Source organism: Lytechinus pictus, chromosome 17 (genome assembly GCF_037042905.1).
Source record: "Lytechinus pictus isolate F3 Inbred chromosome 17, Lp3.0, whole genome shotgun sequence".
In the NCBI taxonomy this organism is placed as follows: Eukaryota; Metazoa; Echinodermata; class Echinoidea; order Temnopleuroida; family Toxopneustidae; genus Lytechinus; species Lytechinus pictus.
In genome coordinates, this window is record NC_087261.1 from 16,802,674 (window position 1) to 16,822,316 (window position 19,643).

Below are 19,643 nucleotides of genomic sequence, written 5' to 3' on the forward strand. Positions count from 1 at the left end.
AAATTTCAAGTCAATGATTATCATAAATTTCATGAGTATGCATATTGAAAATTAATATGGATTGATGAGATTGGGATATTGTTCTGCTAAATGTCGCTGCCCCAAGCAAATCTACATACATGTAACCCAACAACAGAGCCTAGATTGTGATCTTGCATTGCTCTGCCAAAACTTTCTCGTTCACGTCGGTTTGAATACTGCACAAATGTGTGGATTAATATATCTTGACTCGGCGTGACTTGCATGTAGCCCTATACCACATGTGGGCCTGAACGACATAGAATAACTGGCCATATTACATGTATCTGTGAAAATGCTTCAGGGCAGTTGGACCATGATAAATGTTTGAGGTTTAAACCCATATCTTAATGTCCAGTGTACACCGAAGTCAGAAAATTTTAAATGAGTGTGTCGAGAGGACCTTCCTAAAACCAAAGTGGTGCTGCCCTCTACGTTTGTTGGCTCATGCTTGTACTGAAAAAGTACATGTAGTTGACCCAAGAGCCTCACACAACATTGAGCATGGTGGCGCATGTATAAAGAAATGCTTGAATTAGCGATTGATCCTTATTTCACAACAGAAACCGACTAAAACAGTGTGTGGTAAGAAACTACCAGGCCAAGATGAATGTGCGATAGGGATGACGTGCACACGATTTCAACTCCAGTTTGTGGGTCAGTGGATGAAACGAGATGAACGCACTGATAAGGATCTAAGAGTTCCACACTTCATCCCAGACACCTGGCAGGTATGAAATTAAATTTATTATCATTTATGTAAAGTGTTTTAGCGATGCATTAAAAACGCGTATTTTGGTCTACATCAATTGCCCGTGCAGTATCAGAGCATATCCCTATAAAGGATTGAAATCCGACGAATATACCATAGGCTCCTGTACAAAATTTGCTATTGAATATGAGAGCATATATTCAACAGTATAGTGTGCATGCGCGAATGCGTGAAATACACAACATGAACAACAATGAAAGCAATGCGGTGAGCAGCAGAAGAGCACGACAGTGACGTCATAATGAACTGTATGCAAGTCACATGCCAACGACCAAATTTGATCTTGTGAAGTGATGATGCCATTATGTGATAAGTGATACATGTATGACTTGTCTAACCAAATTTCTCCCTCTTTTCGATTGCTAGGGGTGGGATAGATGATAATAATTATATTGGATGGCTTTTCTCATGTATTTTATTGTTTTTTAAATTATGTATTTCATAGTTTTTCAACTTTCATTTTTTTAAATGTTTTTTTGATGGAAATTGTTGCAGACTCAATTCTGATCATAAACAAGACAAAATTAACGAAGTTTTATCAGTACAAGTCATAATAATGAAATATATGAAAATTATGAATTTTGGCTAAATACAAAATTTTCATTGGATTTGTACATGAATTAACATTTTTGAGCAGTTTTGGGTGTGACATGCACTTACATAATGTTGCATAATTTCGTAACCGCATACCTGTGCATCGCAAATTTGGTCTCAGAAGTTGCGCGAGATTTGAAAGTAAAAAGTCAGCGAGCGGAGCAGTTGAAAAATTTCGCATGGCTGATTTATTGTGAAAAGTGTAAAGGGGGGCGGATTCCCCCCCCCTCCCAGGCCATTTTGATCCATCGGTACTGTACCATCAGTGGTTTGCACCATCCAATTTGACCACAGATTTGGTTGACAAATGTAAGGTTACAATACAATGCTTGAACTATCAACCAAAGATGCTTCCTATAAAATGCTCTTTTTTTTTAAAGGAGAATGAAACTCTTGGAGCAAGTTAGCTTTTGTGAAAGCAGAAAAATCAAAGAATAAGATCAACAAAAGTTTGAGTAAAATAGGACTAGCAATAGAAGAGTTATGAGCATTTGAATGTCGAGATCACTAATGCTATGGAGATCCTCCCATTGGCAATGCGACCAAGATCTATGATGTCACAGATGAACAACTCTCCCCTTTTGGACACTGAAAATATTCCCCAAAACATCTCCTTTTGCTCATTCTAATCATATGACAAACGATTCATCAATGATATAATGTTGTGAAACCTCTGTAATTGTCCTCCCATATATAAAGTGAACACCTCACCTTGTGATAGACTCTATAAAAGTGAGAATATAAGTGAAATAAGTACTAAAGTAATGAGGGAGTTGTACGTGTGTGACATCACAGATCTTGGTCTCATTGCCAATGGGAGGATCTACATGGCATTAGTGATCTCAATATTCAAATGCTCATAACTTTCTTATTATTCATTCAATCTTCCTCAAACTTTCAGCAATATGTTTCTTTGATTTTTCTCTTTGGTATGGATTCAGCTGGTTTCAAGGGTTTCATTCTCCTTTAATTCATAAAGATGGATGCTCTTTCCCCTTTATGTTTTAGCGTGAACTTCTTGACGTCGTAGACAGGAACGCATCTGCTCTGATCGTAGCGCCAACCTCATCAGGAAAGACCTATGCATCATATTACTGTATGGAGAAGGTACTGAGTCAAAGTGATGATGGAATCGTCGTCTACGTCTCTCCCACCAAGGTAATCGGGAAGTGGTAATGAATCGTTTTGTCCAGGGTTGGCAATTTGCCGGGGAAATTCAGTTTGGAAATACTGGGAAAAACTTCAAGATGGGGTTGAGTACTTAAGATGCACACAGGTGCACAGGGACGTACAGGGAAATGCTAGAATGTATGTCTGAATAATATACAGATATTTATATTGATGTTGTAGCAAAATGGCTCTCCTGTTTTCACCATTGATATGAGCAGTGTAAAGGTACACAGGACAGGTAACATACTTTACAATATGACATGATGCAAAGTTTTGGAAGGGTTATCGATACATTATTTCTATTGAGACAGTGGCTTGTATATGTAATAATTATTCTTTTTATGACCGACAGGCTCTAATGAATCAAGTGGTTGCGACAGTGTATGCACGCTTCCAAAAAAACCTGCCTCCTGGGATGCACGTTAGTGGAGTGTTTTCAAGGGACTTCCGACGTAACGCTATCACTTGTCAGGTACATGCAATTATAACTCATAATCTGAGCTGGTACATTTTCTTTTAGAAGAAAATATCCCTGTCCAAAAGATGGTAATTAAATGTTGCACTAGCTATTTTTTCTTTAGATTTTGGTGTCAGATTTGGGTCAAGGGAATGTTTTACTTTATTTGCATACATTGTATTTCTAGTCGTGAACACATTAAAACATCGACAGACATCAGAGTTTCAATGTTCTAATATTTCAATATTATAAGCCAGTTCGTAGTTCCACTCTACGCATGATCAGAAGATTCTGTGCATGATCAGAGGAAGGTCATTGGTACTAAAGTGATATGGTGCTTTAGAATTTAATGAGATGAGCACCAACTTTGATGTCTTGATTATTCCCACATTCTTTTGAATTTTGTTTTTCATTCACATTTACAAAAAACAACAATGCGTCCACGAATGACTGGTATTTCACATTTTGCCAAGTATATTGTACAACATGCTATAATATGCATTTAAAGCGGAAATTCAACAAATACCTTCATAGAGTGCTCACTGATGTGCCATTCTACTCACCAGGTTTATTCAATTTCTTTATCCTGCTATGTAAGGCATGCTTATGTAATATCTTGCTTTGAAATCCGCCTATCATGATGAAAGAAATGAAAGGTCATTTGACCAGAATTGTCCATGAAGTAACTGCGAGCTATTGTCATATCGTGCAGCCCTCGCCCAACAGATTGTAATTGAATACTAAATGTGCTATAAATTTCTTTTTTTGTAGATCTTGGTGACTGTCCCACAGTGTTTGGAAATTTTACTGCTTTCTCCCTGTCGTCAAGAATGGTCAAAGAAGATCAAGTATGTCATCTTTGACGAGGTAAGTATTGCCCGGTTGACACTTGCACGCATTGTGGTGCCCGCATTGCCCCGCATTGATGTGTTCCAGTGCGGGACACTTTGTGGCACGACTTGGCTATATCAGTTCATGCATTGCCCCGCATTGATGACGACATGTTTGCTCATAGTTTGCGCATAGTTCACACACTGTCCCGACATGCTTTCAGCAAATATTCTCAAAACCCTATTCTGTGACGTACATGTATCTAGCGCAAATATGAATATTCCAACGTTCTGGTGTTGACACCCTCTATTTTTAATGATTAGGACGACTTACACTGATCACGTGGTCTGCACTCACAATTTTGCACATATTTGTGAACTACATGTATGCATGAATTATGCTTAGCCTATTTGCAAATTATGCCTGTCGTGAACTGCGTGCCACTACCCCGGGGGATGTGCCTATTATTTTTTGCGCCACAAAATTTTCATTTCGATGCCATGCCGTGGTACACAGTGCCGCGACTAGGTTGCGCATAGTTCACAAGTTTGTAATACGTGCCAAAGTTTTCAACATGTTGAAAATTTTGGCAGGCACTACTGCCACGCACCCATCCGCAAGCTGGCATGCATAGTTTGCGCATTGGCCCACATGTGAGTGCGTGCCCATGCGCGAAGCGTGCATTTAGTGTCAACCAAGTCTTAGTTTATTTGTAATACCATTGTCTTGTGTATCATCAAACATGGAGATTAGTGGTGAAAGAACGTTTTCGTGGTTTCTCCTGAACCTCTCATGAATTCTGGAATTGCAGGATCAGTACAGAACTGAATCCTTCTGATGAATGTAAAAAAGATGCCTCCCTGTCATTCATCTATGTTGGTCATAAAAATGATGAGTACATTTAGCTTCATTTATATCATACTTTAAAATTCTTGCTTGCCAACTTTCTCTACATGTATTTCATTGCCATGGCCCCTATTTCAGGGAATCAAAAACAAACAATTTTTACCCATTGATATTGAAAATTAATCCATAGGGTTGTGAAGGACAGTTAGCAATGTCCATATTTTTTTATGTAACCCTTTGTCCCTGTTGATGGGCTTGCCAAAATTGGCAGGTATGATATTGTGCCCTAAATTCTTTTGTCTTGTAATCTTCATGTTCTGTGTATGTTTACAACAAGGTAAGCTGCCATTTATGATCCTCACCATTCGATGTATTTCTACACCCTTGCTACTAGGTTCACTGCCTTGGAGGTGAAATAGGAGCAGAGGTGTGGGAGCATTTACTTGTCACTATTAAATGCCCATTTCTGGCCCTCTCTGCCACTATCCGCAGCCCGGAAGACATACGAGGGTAAGAATTCTTTGCATGTATTAGGCTATTGTGTGCCTGATCTAGTTGGGTTTGATGTATAAACTGTTCCAAGGGCCATATTTTTTTTGTACAAAAACCATGAAATATTATGGAGGAAATTGTGTACCAACATATATTAACAATTTGATATTGTTAAAAGTTGAAGCACAACATCCGCACATTCCTATGAAACAAAAATATAAAGCTCTTTGCTCATTATAGTTTATAATACTACTACTGCTACCTACTACTAATACATGTAGTTATACTCATAATAGTTATAACATTAGTAATAATGACAACAATACTACTACTACTACTACTACTACTACTACTAATAATAATAATGATAATGAGTTTGCTGGACCAGAGAGTTGGCAGTGGCTGAAACAAGGAAGTTTAAAGAAGGAGACAGAAAGTATGCTAGTTGCTGCTCAGGACCAAGCAATTAGAACAAATTACCGAAGAGCCAAAGTTGAAAAGGAGCAGACATCTCCCTCATGTAGAATGTGTCATGACAAAGATGAAACGGTAACTCATCTTGTGAGTGAATGCAGCAAAATGGCACAGACTGAGTACAAAGGAAGATACGACAGAGGAGCAGCTGTAACCACAAGGTCTGGTGTGTAAATTTAACCGGACCACTTTTATTGTTTGTTTTTCACTATCTATCTAGGACTCCGTAACACAATGGCTTGCGATGAATTGCAAATATGAAAGAACCACACTGATTGGTTCCCGGTCAGTATTTTAAACAGAGTGCACATGCAACGATGATCTTGATTGGTCTTTGGTGTTTAGCGATTGATTGCAAACCTTTGTGTTACGGAGCCCTGGTGTAATAGATGGCTTCATAAAAGGAAGGAATTCCTTGAATGTTTGAGCACTTGATCAGGGAAGCCATTCTAAAGCTGAGTAATACATGTGCATGTAGCTAGTATGCAATGCTTTTAGAAACACTACTTATTAAGTGCTATATTTTAAATGCTGCCAATTCCAATAATTTTAAATGCCCTGAACTATGATAATTCAACAGTGTACAAGATCATTAATTGACAAATTTGACCTTACAGAAGAAAGTATTTTCTTTTTTACCCAATAAATGCTGTACTGAATTTTGCCTCATCAGCTGGTTGCAAGCTAGTCAAGACTTCAAGCGTCTTCAGGCAGAAGAAATACTGAAACAACAGCAGCAAGGTTCAAAGAAGAAAAACAAGAAACAACCAGGTCTGAAGGTAGACAACAAATACAAGGTTGAACTGGGTTAGTATCAGGAAAGAGTGCCTCCAGAATATATGTAGAAATTTTGAAAGTTCTGAAAATAATAATTATGATAATGGTAATAATAATATAATATAATAATAATGATAATATAATAATAGTGATAACAATAATAATGATAATAATAGCTTGTACTGTACCAAATCCTCTTTGTAAAGTTCAAAATTTTGAAAAAAAATTAAGAAGAATTGAGAAATGTTTTTTTTTTAAGTTTCAGATATTAGGGTTAAGCTGTACATGTAGGTACATATAGTACTATCATTTGCATATACATTTAGTGTCGATTCTCTTTTGCATGTCCTTCACAATTTTGCAGGCCATAGCCATTACAGTTGTAGGCCATGACTTCTCTTGCTACATGTACAGTGTAAGAAGCTAAAACAGTCTTATCTGGGAATTTGCTGAATAATGTGAATGAGCCCTTGCATCCTCTAGCAAGTCGTTTATTTAAAGAGAAATTCCAGTAGTTGCAGTAAACACTGATTTCATGAGAAAGTCTGTAAAACCAGGCTTAATTGTCATCGAGGATCTAGATCTGGTACAGTTACATAAACTGAACTTTGTGAAATCTTGAAATCTACGCTGAATAATGTTCAGACTGAACTTCCCCAACACAGATAAGCGCACGTGGGACAGTGTATAATTATTGCTTTGAGCGTCAGGCCCGACGCTCTACCCGAATCCTGTGCTTATTTGCTGATTTCTCAGAAATTACACAATTTCTTCCAGAATCCTTTGGCACATGCGTTTTATTTATACAAACAGACACTTTGGTGGTCATTTCATTGGATTCTGTACGAACTCATTTTGATATCGTTACCAAAACTAGCATTTACCTTTAAATTTGCCTCTCTCCACCCTGGTTGAGCAAAGGGTAATCGATAGCAAGGAATCTCTTGAATACTGGAGAGCCCTATCAGAGTAAACATTCTAATGCCAAATTAAAAAACAAGGGCACTGTACAAATTCCACTCAGTCTAAAAGAAACAGTACATGTACATGTATAACCCTTCATCCCTCGCAGTCACCGACGGCGATTGCCGTTGGTGCCCCTAGCAGTTGCCGCACTGCCCTTAAATTGTCCCCTTCACTGACGGCGGTCCATTGCTGTGCCCTTTTATCAAATCCCCGTCGGTGCCCTCTCATTCTCAAGCTCTCCAAAACTCCAAAACTGAATTCTCACAATTGCAAATAGATCTAACTAAATCGAACTGAAGTCATGACATGACCAAATTACCATACGATTTGATACTTACATGTAGCAGACGTAAACACTCCCCACTGCCCATCCGCGCTGGTTCGTGCAGGCGGCTCTGTTAAAAATATGAAAATCCATTGGTCGCGCTATCGAATCCTAAATTGGATTTCCGTATATATCCATAATCCACATAAATCGCCATGGAAACTCGGCCGGGGTAAGATTCACTAGCGCAAATAGCATGCACACGTGGATCATTTTGGAAATCAAGCCACGTTAATAACTTTCGATCGAGGTGTGCACATTAACGGAGATGACATTGTAATGTTTTGAGTTGAACCCCAAGCCCAAGTATCGCACATGTACATGTACTGTACGATAACCATCCAATGTCTAGGCTCGATCTCGACACTGTATTATTGATGGAATTTAAAAAAATCAAATTAAAGCTTCCAAATAAACAAGAGGTTGTTAAAATTATTAAATTTTATTTCAAAATATTTTAATTGATTTTTTCTAACAAATTCATCTTTGTAATGATAAAAACAGATTTATTTTCAAAAAATGAAAAGTGGGCTTCAGTAACATTCTAGTTGTGTACAATGATCCATAATCTATATTAGATCCATGTTGATTTTTCTTATTTTTTTCCTTCTTATTAATCATGCTGACAGGTTAATGATAAATGTATCTTTGTATTTTTATGTACATTTGTTATCATTATAAGATAAACTACTTTATTATCTTCTTTTGAACATAAAAAGTCACATGTCAGTATACAATCAGTAAATTGCCTTTATAGTGCCCTTCTGAATTTTAAAAACTGCCTTGGTGCCCTTAAGAATTTGCAAAGTTGCCTTGATGCCCTTCATTTAAAAAAAGCAATCAAAGGCAATTTTTAGAGTGCCCTCAAAAAATTGCCTTGCCCTCCTGAGATCTTACTGAAAGGGCTGTAACACTTACATGTATAATCTTAACTAAAGCATGTGTCAATAATTGAGAGATTGGTTCAGTCACAGAGAGGCTATATAGCCCATCACATCAATCGGTTTCAGAATCCAAAGTCACAAAATGGCAAAAGAAAGACCAATGAAAATGAGATGGGAATAAACAAACTTCCAAGTTTTTCACATGTACATGTATGTCCTTCACAGGCATTTTTTTATTATTATAGATTTTATTGCTTCAAAATCAAATCACAATATACATAAATAATAGCAGCAATATACTAATAAATGAGTAAAAAAAAACAAAAATTGTGAAACAATTCAGCAAGAATATCTTTATACTTGTTTAATAAATTCCATTTATCAAAGTGAACTGAAAGTTTGCCTTGTTTTACTGCGATTGCTCGCTCTACTTTTTCTAAAAAAAATAATGTCATTTTTAAAGTGTTTGAAGACCAGCATTTTCTCATTATATTTTTGTTTATAAATAAATATGTATAAACTTCACAGGCATTTTTTAGTAATTGGCCTGATAAAAAAAGCTACAATAAGGTAAAATAAATATTGTACATGACCTGGACTAACACATATCCTTCCACAGATCGCTGGAGGATGTTACGGTAAGTGGGGGATTATCTTAACGGGACGTTTATCTATGTGTGGCTGAGTGAGGTACAAACGGACAAACACCATGTTCAGATTATTCCAAACTTACTGTGACATCCTCTTGGGGGTTTTTGTGTGGCTGTGTGATATTCAAGTCATTTGAAATTTTGATGTTAATTTCCTGTAGCTTCTTTATGATTAAGCCAATCACTAAAACATGCCCGTGAAAGACATGTGTAATAAACTGGGAAGTACATGTATGATTAATCCATCTCATTTTCATTGGTCCTTTTGCCATTTTGTGACTTCAGATTCTGAAACAAATTGATGAGAGGGGCTATACATGTAGCCTTTCTGTGATTGAACCAATCTCTTAATTATTGACATGCGCTTAATTAAGATTATTGAAGCTAGCCTGTGTAAATACTGTTCATTTTGACTGAGTGGAATTTGTGCAGTGCACTTGTAAAGTTTGATTAGTTTCATTTGAAAACCAGGGCCCCGTCTCACAAAATGTTACGATTGATCCAATGAATCGTAAATCTATGGAAATCCATCACTGTCATAATTGTTTCTATAGGAAATTGGCACAATGTCCTTTGTAAACAAAGAGAAGCACAGTGAATTTTCAAGAAAACAATAAATGCATGAATATGCATCGTGGTTAGAATATATTATTAACAAACGTGCATATGTTGACATTTTGCTGGCTGTCCATACTGCTTTGATTGATTGGATAAATCGTAACTTTTTGTAAGACGGGGCCCAGTTTAGCATGCACCACTTAAAAAATCATATCAAGGGCATACATGTACCCTTGTAATTTGAGCTCAAAAGGAATTTTTTATTTTTTGACAGTTGTATGGAAGGAACGCCATTCTGATCTGGAGAAATATGTCTACTTGCCTTACCCTCGTAAACCAGATGATGTGATTATGCCAAAAGATCACACTCTCTTGGACACATCACAATTTGTAGCAATGCATCCAGTGGGTGTTCTGGATCTGAAAAAGGTAAGAATGTAACATTTATGAATAGACGTTGAATATAACATTTTATAAACCTCTATTCAAGAATAAAGTCCCCTGATTGGTCAATAAGGTCGATATGGTTGTTAACAATGGCAAAAGGTACATGTATTGAGAGACCTGCCCATTGCCACCTTGTAGATTGCTGAGATTCCCATTTGATTACGTGCAATGCATTATTTTGTGTGAAGATTGCAGTCATTCGTAAAGTCGCTCATAAAGTTATTCGTGAAGTTGCTCTTAACTTACCAACAACTTTATGAAACACCAACCTTATTTGTTGATACAGCTGAAATCTCATGGACTACCAGCAGACTTGAGTCTGTCACCCAGAGAGACTGTTATCCTCTACGATGCCATGCTTGAGGTATACCCGGAATGTCAACAACTCAAGGTACAGAAACAATCATATCTGAGGGATTTCAATGTACAGTACATGTTCATGTATAGAAGACATGATAGTTTGGTGTTAAGGCTCCCAGCCATTCAAATTAATGCAAAAATGTTGATATTGGTACATGTACTAAATTGAAGGTAAGGGTCTATAGGAAAGAAATTGGTTCGAGTGTGAAGCACGAGGATAAAACATATAAAAAACATGATGGCCGCAAGTTTGAGATCCTTTTTTTTTGCATAACATCTCATGACTTAAAAAAAAAAAACATGACGGCCATTTTGATGAAAATTGTTCGTATAGATCATACTCTTCAAATGTTACTTAATATGTAATCAATTTGAAATGAAACAAAATATACATGCATGACCTCCACTATTGTAGCCTGCTGACAGTGTGGTTGATTGCACAAATTGTTAATAGATTCTGCATGATGACTTTGTGTTAAAAACTAGATTTGTATGTGTTTATTCCAATTCTAATATACTTCTGCCCACTGTAAGCGATTGCATTTTTTTTTTGAGGGGGAAAGGCGGTTGTCGGTCAGATGGTTTGTTCCATACTTGACCTCCTGACAACCAAAGAGCTTTCTGTGGGATCAACTTGGTTTATGTTTGCAAATTAGAGAGATGATCATCTGATCGGACTCTGGGCTGGCATTGGTTGAGGCATAAATGTTGAAATTTTGAAATTGAATACCAAGCATCATACTCCTCGTTTCCTAATTAGGCACTGGATCCAGATGTATATTTCCAAGACATTCCTGTCTTGGAGAAGCAAGATGCTCGTAAATACGAGAGAAAACTTTTGGCTGAGTTCATGCGATGGACTAAAAAGCAAGAACAGGATGAGAAGGTATGTGAAATGCATTCATGTAGTTCATAATCACATTAAAGATCATGATATTGATATATTAGCCCTAACTGAAACCTGGTTTAAGCATAATGAGCCTGCGAGTGCTTCTAGAATAACTCCTGGTTACAGACTGCTACATGTCCCCAGAAAGCATCGCAGGGTTGGAGGTGTAGGCATTCTCTACAAATCTTGCCTGTGTGAAAGTCTGCAAAACCACTTTGCAACAAACTCTTTTGAGTTCCTTGAAACTGATCTTACCCAAGGTGCTGCTATGATCAAAGTTGTTACTGTTTAACAGCCACCGCTTTCAAAGAACAACAGTGCTACCCTGACTGATTTTTTTTCCAGGAACTGCCGGCACTGTTAGACAGATACTCTCTCTTCACAGGGAAATTATTCATCTTTGGAGATTTTAATTTTCTTCTGCTTCTTCCGTTGAGTACAGTCCTCTTTATAGAGTATAGCCGTACTTGACTGAGGCCGCAATCACAAAACACATGACATTTGATAACCTAGCGTTACTTTTGTTTTGAAGGATGGAATCTGTAAAAGCAGAGGATGCGTTTAACTGCGTAAATTGCGACCATGACTACTGCTTTTATACCACAATAATTCTGTAATGTAGCCAGGAGCTTGAACAAGAAGTGCTTTGTATACAATTAGTAAGATTTTGAATGCTATTCTCTGCTGTATTGGCAACCAATGTAGGTTTCTTAGTATTGGTGTGATGCGTGTATATTTCGTACAACCAAATATAAGACTTGCACTGGAGTTTTGCACCCTCTGCAATTTCAATAATTGAGAGTCAGGGATCCCATACAGTAGTCTATTACAGTATTCCAAATTGCTAATGATGCATGCATGAACAATCTCTTTTGTAACATCCTTATCTAAATATTTTCGAATACAACAAATGTTATAGACCATGTATGTAATATGCCGATCTACAAACAGTAGTTTATATGATCTTTCATATTCAACTCTATCAATCTGTACACCAAGATTCCTAGCAATAACAGATGGTTGTATCACAGAGTCTTCAACAGAAACACCATTTAAGACAAGTTTGGATGTTTGCTTCGCTGTGCCAACTATCATCAATTCAGTTTTACCATCATTTAGCATGAGACTACATGTATTCTTGAGCATCCATCCACGTACATACATGTACATGTAGTCAATACATGATTCTAGAAGTGATACAGCTTGTTCTTGAGCATGCTCCGTAGGGCTGAATGATACATAAAGCTGTGTGTCATCAGCATAGCAGTGACATGATATCTGAGGAAAGCATGTTTGAACATTTGAAATGAGATTGACGGTGTACGCTGTAAATAACACGGGACCCAATCGTGATCCTTGTGGGACACCAAAGGGCACTGGGAAATCATCAAGAGCAAACATATATTTTTATCTTTTGATGTCTATTCGCCAGGTATGACTCTATCAACATACAGACAAGACCATCTACACCTGTAGACCGAAATGGGTCTTTAATGTTTCTGGCAAGCGAGAATGGTGTATGGTGTCAAATGCACTGCTTAGATCCAATAAAAGTAAAAGGGTGACTTAATGAGAGTCCATAGCAATTAACAGATCACTTTTTATTCTTAGCATGCAGTTTCAGTGCTGTAGAATTGTCGATATGCAGATTGAGTACAGATCTTTCATAATCTGTTGGGTAGCTGCACTCTCGACCAACTTTGATATGTATCTCAGATTGCTTACAGGTTGTAAGTTCTTAAAGTCTGCATCAAGACCAGGTTTTTTCAATAACGGAGTAAATAAGAGCATTTTTCCACTTTATTGGAAAGTGACCAGTCGAGAGAGATTGATCAATGATGTGAACGCAGGAATGAGTACATTGACACATTGGAGGAGGAGTTTTGTGAGTATAGGGTCTAATGAGCATGACTTTTTGCTGAGGCTGGCAATGAGTTTTTCAACTTCGTACTGGGAAAGAGATTTAAAATTGCTTAAAATATCTACATGTACTTCGTTCAAAGAGTCAGAAGGAGGATAATTCATGAGTTCACAAATTACATGTAGATGCGTTTCAATATTTTTATGGATTTCCAAGACTTTGTTTAAAAGTGATTACCTAGGTGATTGACAAATTCATGTTTATCAATAGTACATGGTATCGAAGGTTGCTTATTTGACAAGTTCAACATGGACTTGACAACACTAAAAAACTTCTTTTGATTATCCTTGTTTTCCAGGATGAGTTCTCTGTGGTATTGTGTACGAGTTTTGTTCAGAAGTTGCAGTGTCGCATTTCGAAGTGACTTATATTATCCCCAATCATTAGCAGCCCTAGTCCTTAGCCAACGCTTTTCAGCTTTTCTCCCTTTCGCTTTTTCTATCCTCACACCATTGGTATACCATGGTACTTGAGGGCATAGAGCTACCTGTTAAACAGCAGGAGCATGTTTCTCTGAAATATTACTAAGTGTGACATTATACAGTCAGTCGGCAAGCCCTGTAAAAATAGCTTCTTTTATCCAAGTGATATTCATGACTAGAGGGTTTTTCCATTGTTAATGAGCTTGGTGCAGATGAAAGCACCTCTTTCTATTCGGCCATTGCTGCTCTCATGACCAAATTTCACGTTTTTGGTTACATAAAGAAGAAATATCATTCTTTTAGGTCATGAGTCTGGATTTTAAAAAAGATTTTGTAACATAGGTGAAACTTTTGATCCATTTTAGAAATTTTTGTTCACCTTTTTCTCATTTCTTTATTTATTCATCAATTTTTGTTACACTAGGCTAAAATGATCCTAGGGTAATACCACATGTGTGTTGAAGATGGGGTCATAGGTCATCTAGATGTCAAAAGGTCAAGTTTTTCTTCAAATTGCTCTTATTTCTGCATCAGTTATCTTCACACTTGGTACAGTACAAATAATCCTTTGGTAATATCACATTTGGGTTCTTGAGGATGATAAGGTCAAAGGTCATCTATGGGTCTAAAGATCATATTGCATATTTTATTGATTCCGAAATCAGGCGAGACTCTTGGTTCGTGAACCCCCTTGTTATTAAACCAGTGCATGACAATACTTTTCATTGAGAATAACAAACAGTCTTATAAATAATCGTATTTGGCTTGTTACTGTTCTTTTTTATTTGATCACATAATCTGTAATAGGTGATAGGAGTTATCCACAAAATACGCCAACCTCTGCTAGATGACACAAGCAAATGGTCTGAGGAATGGAAGAAAGAAACGGGGAGGCCCAAAGGTGGCCTGCACTCTGACAATGCAGCATACCTCCATTTTGATAAGCTGATCCTTCAACTCAATGAGCAGAATAAACTACCAGCTCTCGTTTTCAGGTACATTATTCATTATCATAAAATAGGTGTATCGTTTCAAATCAAATGTCCGATAATGTTCGATAAAAATGCATCACATGATATTCAGTGTATTTGAAATCTCGCGTACATTGCATTTCCACTCATGCACACAGTCGTATGGATTATAATTGACTTGATCAGGACCAAAGCACTCGCAAACAATCATGTAATCCAGCTGCAAAAGCATTTTTAATGCCTTTTTAAGTGTAGATGATGATCCACAGAATTATCATTAAGCAGCCCTACTTCTTTTGAAATCATTCAAATTTGCAGGCTCATTCTTTTAATCAGCGGCCAAGTGAGAGGGAAGAGAGTTGTTGAATCATCGTACCCTTTCCTTAACATTTTCCGCTGCCATTCCTTTGCCCGAAATTTTTAGACCTTCACTGACTCTTTACTTTTATTTCAAATCTTGCACATCTTTTTAGACCAAATTTTGCAATGCCCTCGGTGCATGGGTACTGAGATTACCCAACAATTTGTAGCTGCTTGTCAGACCCAAACTGCCAAAAAATATAAACTGCAAAGTCAATATATAAAGATAGTGTTCTCATCTTCTTTATAAAGAAATGATTATATTAATCAGTTGATTTTAGCATAGTTATGCTTCAAAAAGGTTGTTTAAATTGTGGGAGTAACCACCCCCCCAAAAAAATCCCTGCAACAAAGAAATATGTAGGAAATTCTTAAAACGATTGATTACACAGAAAAGTAATTTCACACCAAATTATTTTTTTCTAGACAAATTTGTGAAGTACTACAAATAATATTTTCACAAAGTATTAATATTCTTTGAGCTTTATGTAGAAAATTAAAACAAAAAGTATGATTAATGCGTAAATTGCAATGATAGATATAGAATTGAAATTTGTGAGATACATGTATTTCCTATTTTTGAGCAAGCGCCATGAGTGCCCAGCTGAGTTGGATACCGACGCTATACAAGAACCCATCATCATAGAATCCTTTAATTTCAGAAAAAATATTCTTTTTGCCTTTTATATTTCATTGCAAACTACCATTATGGGAATTTTTAACAGTGCCCGGGAAATTGGCATCAGAGATTTTTTTTTTTTTTTTTTGGGGGGGTGCAAATTATACATATTGTGTTCATACCCCTCATATTTGTTCATCCACTTTTTTGTATTAACGCGTACATGTAACTCCTGTACCTCCAGTTTATAGTAAAGGGAAATTTGTTTTTCTTATTTCAGTCAAAATCGTGGACTCTGTGAAGCTTTAGCCGAGGCGGTTGCGACTTCATTGGGAGAGACAGAAACCAAACTAAGAGAAGAGTTTAAAAAGACTGAGCAGTGGAAGGCTGCCCAGAAGGCAGTGACAAGACTGGAGAAAGTGGCAAGGAGAACAAAGGACAAGGAATCTGAGTATGTTAAGGGGCTTTCACAATTGCTCGTGCGATCGTTTGCGATCATTTGGTCACAATTATGTTGCACAGAATTGCAACCCTTCTAAGCAGTTGCACCACCAATTGTGCAAGGGGCTTTATGATTAAGACTTTATAGGGACACTAAACTCAGAACACATTGATTCTCATGCTATAGGCATACATGTACATGTACATATGTATGTACATTAGTCTTGATATCTGTGACCATGCAGACACCCCAAAACCAACAATAAATCGTGAAGGAAGGTTTGATGTTAATAGCCAAAATAGTAATTTAGTGTTCAAAAAGTGGAAAATTGAACATTAGCTTTACTGAAAGACTAATATTCCTTCGTGATACTGTCCAAATTTCAAGATTAAAGCTGAATAGAAAACAAGATACAAAAGTATCTTTAACTCAAGTCTTTTGTAGACTGCTTGGAATTTCACCATAATTGCAGAGTTTTTACAGCTTATGCTTGGGGGAATCATTAACTTTATTAACACATTGTTTTTCTGCTTATTTTTTGAAGTTCTCGTCAAGTTTCTTCTGCATTCCAATGAGGAGACTATTTTCAGACAATATGAGGTTGTCAGTATTGCCATAATTTTAGAATAAACAATGCTTATTTTAAGGTACACTAGTTCACCACTTATTTGTTTTTTATGCCCCTGCAGACGAAGTCCGGAGGGGGCATTAAGCGTTGCCCCTGTCCGTCCCCTACTTGGTTTCCGTGCAATAACTCGAAAAATATTGAATGGATTTTAATTATTTTTTTTTTGTAGGAAGATGACACTAAAATACAGGTTTATTTCGAATTTGGAGTCCGCAAGTCAAAGGTCACAGCTCATTAAATATGCAAGTTGGTTTCCGCGCAATAACTCGAAAAATATTTAATGGATTTTAAATTTTGTTTGTTTGTAGGTAGATGACACCAAAATACAGACTAAGTTTGAATTCGGAGTCCGCATGTCAAAGGTCACAGCTCGTTATATATGCGAGTTGGTTCAAAGTTCTAAATTTGTTCTTTATATATACAGTGTATATGCATATTGGTTTCTGCACGATATTAAGTTCAAACATATTGAATGAATTTCTGATCGCGTTAAGGGGGGGCATCTGTGTCCTTTGCACACATCAAATTTCTAGTCTTTGTTTTGTTTTTGTTTTATTTATTTTTTTAAGTGAGACATCACAAGTTAAATCAGGATCACATACTCATCGCCGATTGCCAGAAACCAACTCTGGGAACCAAGAGGCAGAGAGGTGAGTTGCAAAATTAGATTCACAAGTTGAGGAAGGAATTTTATCATTTGCTGTAATTGTGATAACGATGCTCAAAATTTTGTTCAGTTCCTTGCTCAGTAGCCCTGTTAACACTTGTCTGGCAGGGTTGGTAGAGGAGAGGGGTGGGGATGAGTTAGTTGAAACTGCATATGTATTCTTTTAATTTGTATGCCTACCTTAAAACAGTACATGTGCATGAATATTACGTCACTTGGTCAAGTTCAAAGGTTGGTTATTAAGATAAGTCAACTTTAACGAAGATGGATATTTTGTTCATTATTTTATAATTAGAAATGTGTTCAATCAAATAAAATGATTCTTGTGTGAGATGGATATTGCATATAAAAAAAGGAACATGTTTTTCAAGTCATGGTCAAGGTCTAGGTCAATGAACTTTCGGTTTCATTTGTAATATTAATAATTGGTTTTTATATAGCATGATATTAATCTACAACTGCTCAAAGCACTTCACAATTAAATTGGATTCATACCTTTTTATACGCCCGTCTAGACGAGACGTATTAACACGCTCGGTGTTTGTCCATCTGTCCGTTAACTTTTCCTTGTAAACGCGATAACTTCAATTTCACTAAACCTAGGCTCACATGATTTGGTGTGTATGATACTAGCATGGATCCCAGGAAGCCTATTGATTTTGAGGTCAAAAGGTCAAAAGTCAAGGTCACAGTGACATGTTTTCATCTTATCCTTCCACAGTCCTTGTAAACACGATAACTTCAGTTTAACTTAACCTAGGCTCATATAATTTGGTGTGTATGATACTAGTGTAACAGTAAATTTTGCTGGGTTTATTTATTTAATCTGTACTCTTAAATTTGGCTTTCCATACTTTATTGTTTACATTCAACTTGTTTATTTCCACTCTAACTCATCTATCCTTCTTTCCATCCTCACAATCAACATACATTGTCATGATCTCATCTTTCATTCCATCTCCACAATACATCTCACATAGCAACACAGGTTCATTGCATTTCATTCTTTCATTCAGTTTCCCCTCAGTCATGCTTCCTGGTGTTCCATTAGCTTTCCACTCCATATGGTCTTATTGTTTAATTCTCATTAGGATTCAGTTTAACTCATGATCACCCTTCTCTATTCTCTGATTGGTTCTTATTTTTAAATAGGGTTAGTTCATTTTATAGTTCATACCATTTGCCTTGTATTTGATTGGTTGATTTCTATGATTATCCAATGTGGGTACATTGGCTGAACTTCCCAGAAGATAAGATTGGAAAGTAAAGTCAGTGCTGATCTGGACTTCATCCTGTTAAGTTCTGATTTATTCTGTGTTCACCCTATCTTCAGTTTAATAATTTTAGTTAAATTAAAGTAAGGAGAGCTTTGGAAATTGAATTTACAGGAGAGCATAGGAGACTGAAGTGCAAGAGTTTATGATTTTGGAGTGTACAAACGGTCATGTTACAACCGGTGGCAGCGGTGGGATTAGAACCCACGCCATCGAAATTGACTTCAGTCAAAGTCTCCCTGATGGTCGTACTCCCAATATGACCCCTCATCCTTACTTCATGCCTAGTGGTCATACTCACAATATGACCTATCATCCTTTCTTCATGCCTAGTGGTCATACTCACAATATGACCTCTAGTCCTTCCTTCAGACCTTTGTCTGGCTCCCTCCCACCATCTTGGAGTGGAGGCCAGGCAAACCTCCCTAATGGTCTTCTCCATCCCGACGATCTACCCCAAAACTCTTCAGACGGACTACATCCGCCAGTCAGTGCTGATCTGGACTTCATCCTGTTAAGTTCTGATTTATTCTGTGTTAACCCTATCTTCAGTTTAATCATTTTAGTTTAATTAAAGTAAGGAGAGCTCTGGAGATTGAATTTACAGGAGAGCATACATGTAGGAGACTGAAGTGCAAGAGTTTATGATTTTGGAGTGTACAAACGGTCATGTTACACTAGCTTGGATCATAGGAAGCCTATTTATTTTTAGATCAAAAGGTCAAGGTTACAGTGACCTGTTTTTATCTTACCCTTCTGAAGTCCTTGTAAACGCGATAACTTTAGTTTAACTTAACCTAGGCTCATATAATTTTGTGTGTATGATACT

The 19,643-nt window shown here is 36.9% G+C and overlaps 1 protein-coding gene across 1 annotated transcript in view; it reads left to right on the top strand.

The window, feature by feature from the left end:
* The window catches only part of LOC129280208 (probable ATP-dependent RNA helicase DDX60), a 92,067-nt gene that overhangs the window by 42,219 nt on the left and 30,205 nt on the right, over positions 1 to 19,643 (top strand). Inside the window, exons 18-29 of the mRNA XM_064111880.1 lie at positions 582 to 749; positions 2,393 to 2,542; positions 2,907 to 3,026; positions 3,783 to 3,878; positions 5,083 to 5,198; positions 6,328 to 6,461; positions 10,089 to 10,243; positions 10,548 to 10,652; positions 11,382 to 11,507; positions 14,661 to 14,848; positions 16,084 to 16,254; positions 17,443 to 17,523. Of these exons, the coding sequence (XP_063967950.1) occupies positions 582 to 749; positions 2,393 to 2,542; positions 2,907 to 3,026; positions 3,783 to 3,878; positions 5,083 to 5,198; positions 6,328 to 6,461; positions 10,089 to 10,243; positions 10,548 to 10,652; positions 11,382 to 11,507; positions 14,661 to 14,848; positions 16,084 to 16,254; positions 17,443 to 17,523 (1,610 nt within the window). The remainder of the gene's footprint in view (positions 1 to 581; positions 750 to 2,392; positions 2,543 to 2,906; positions 3,027 to 3,782; positions 3,879 to 5,082; positions 5,199 to 6,327; positions 6,462 to 10,088; positions 10,244 to 10,547; positions 10,653 to 11,381; positions 11,508 to 14,660; positions 14,849 to 16,083; positions 16,255 to 17,442; positions 17,524 to 19,643) is intronic.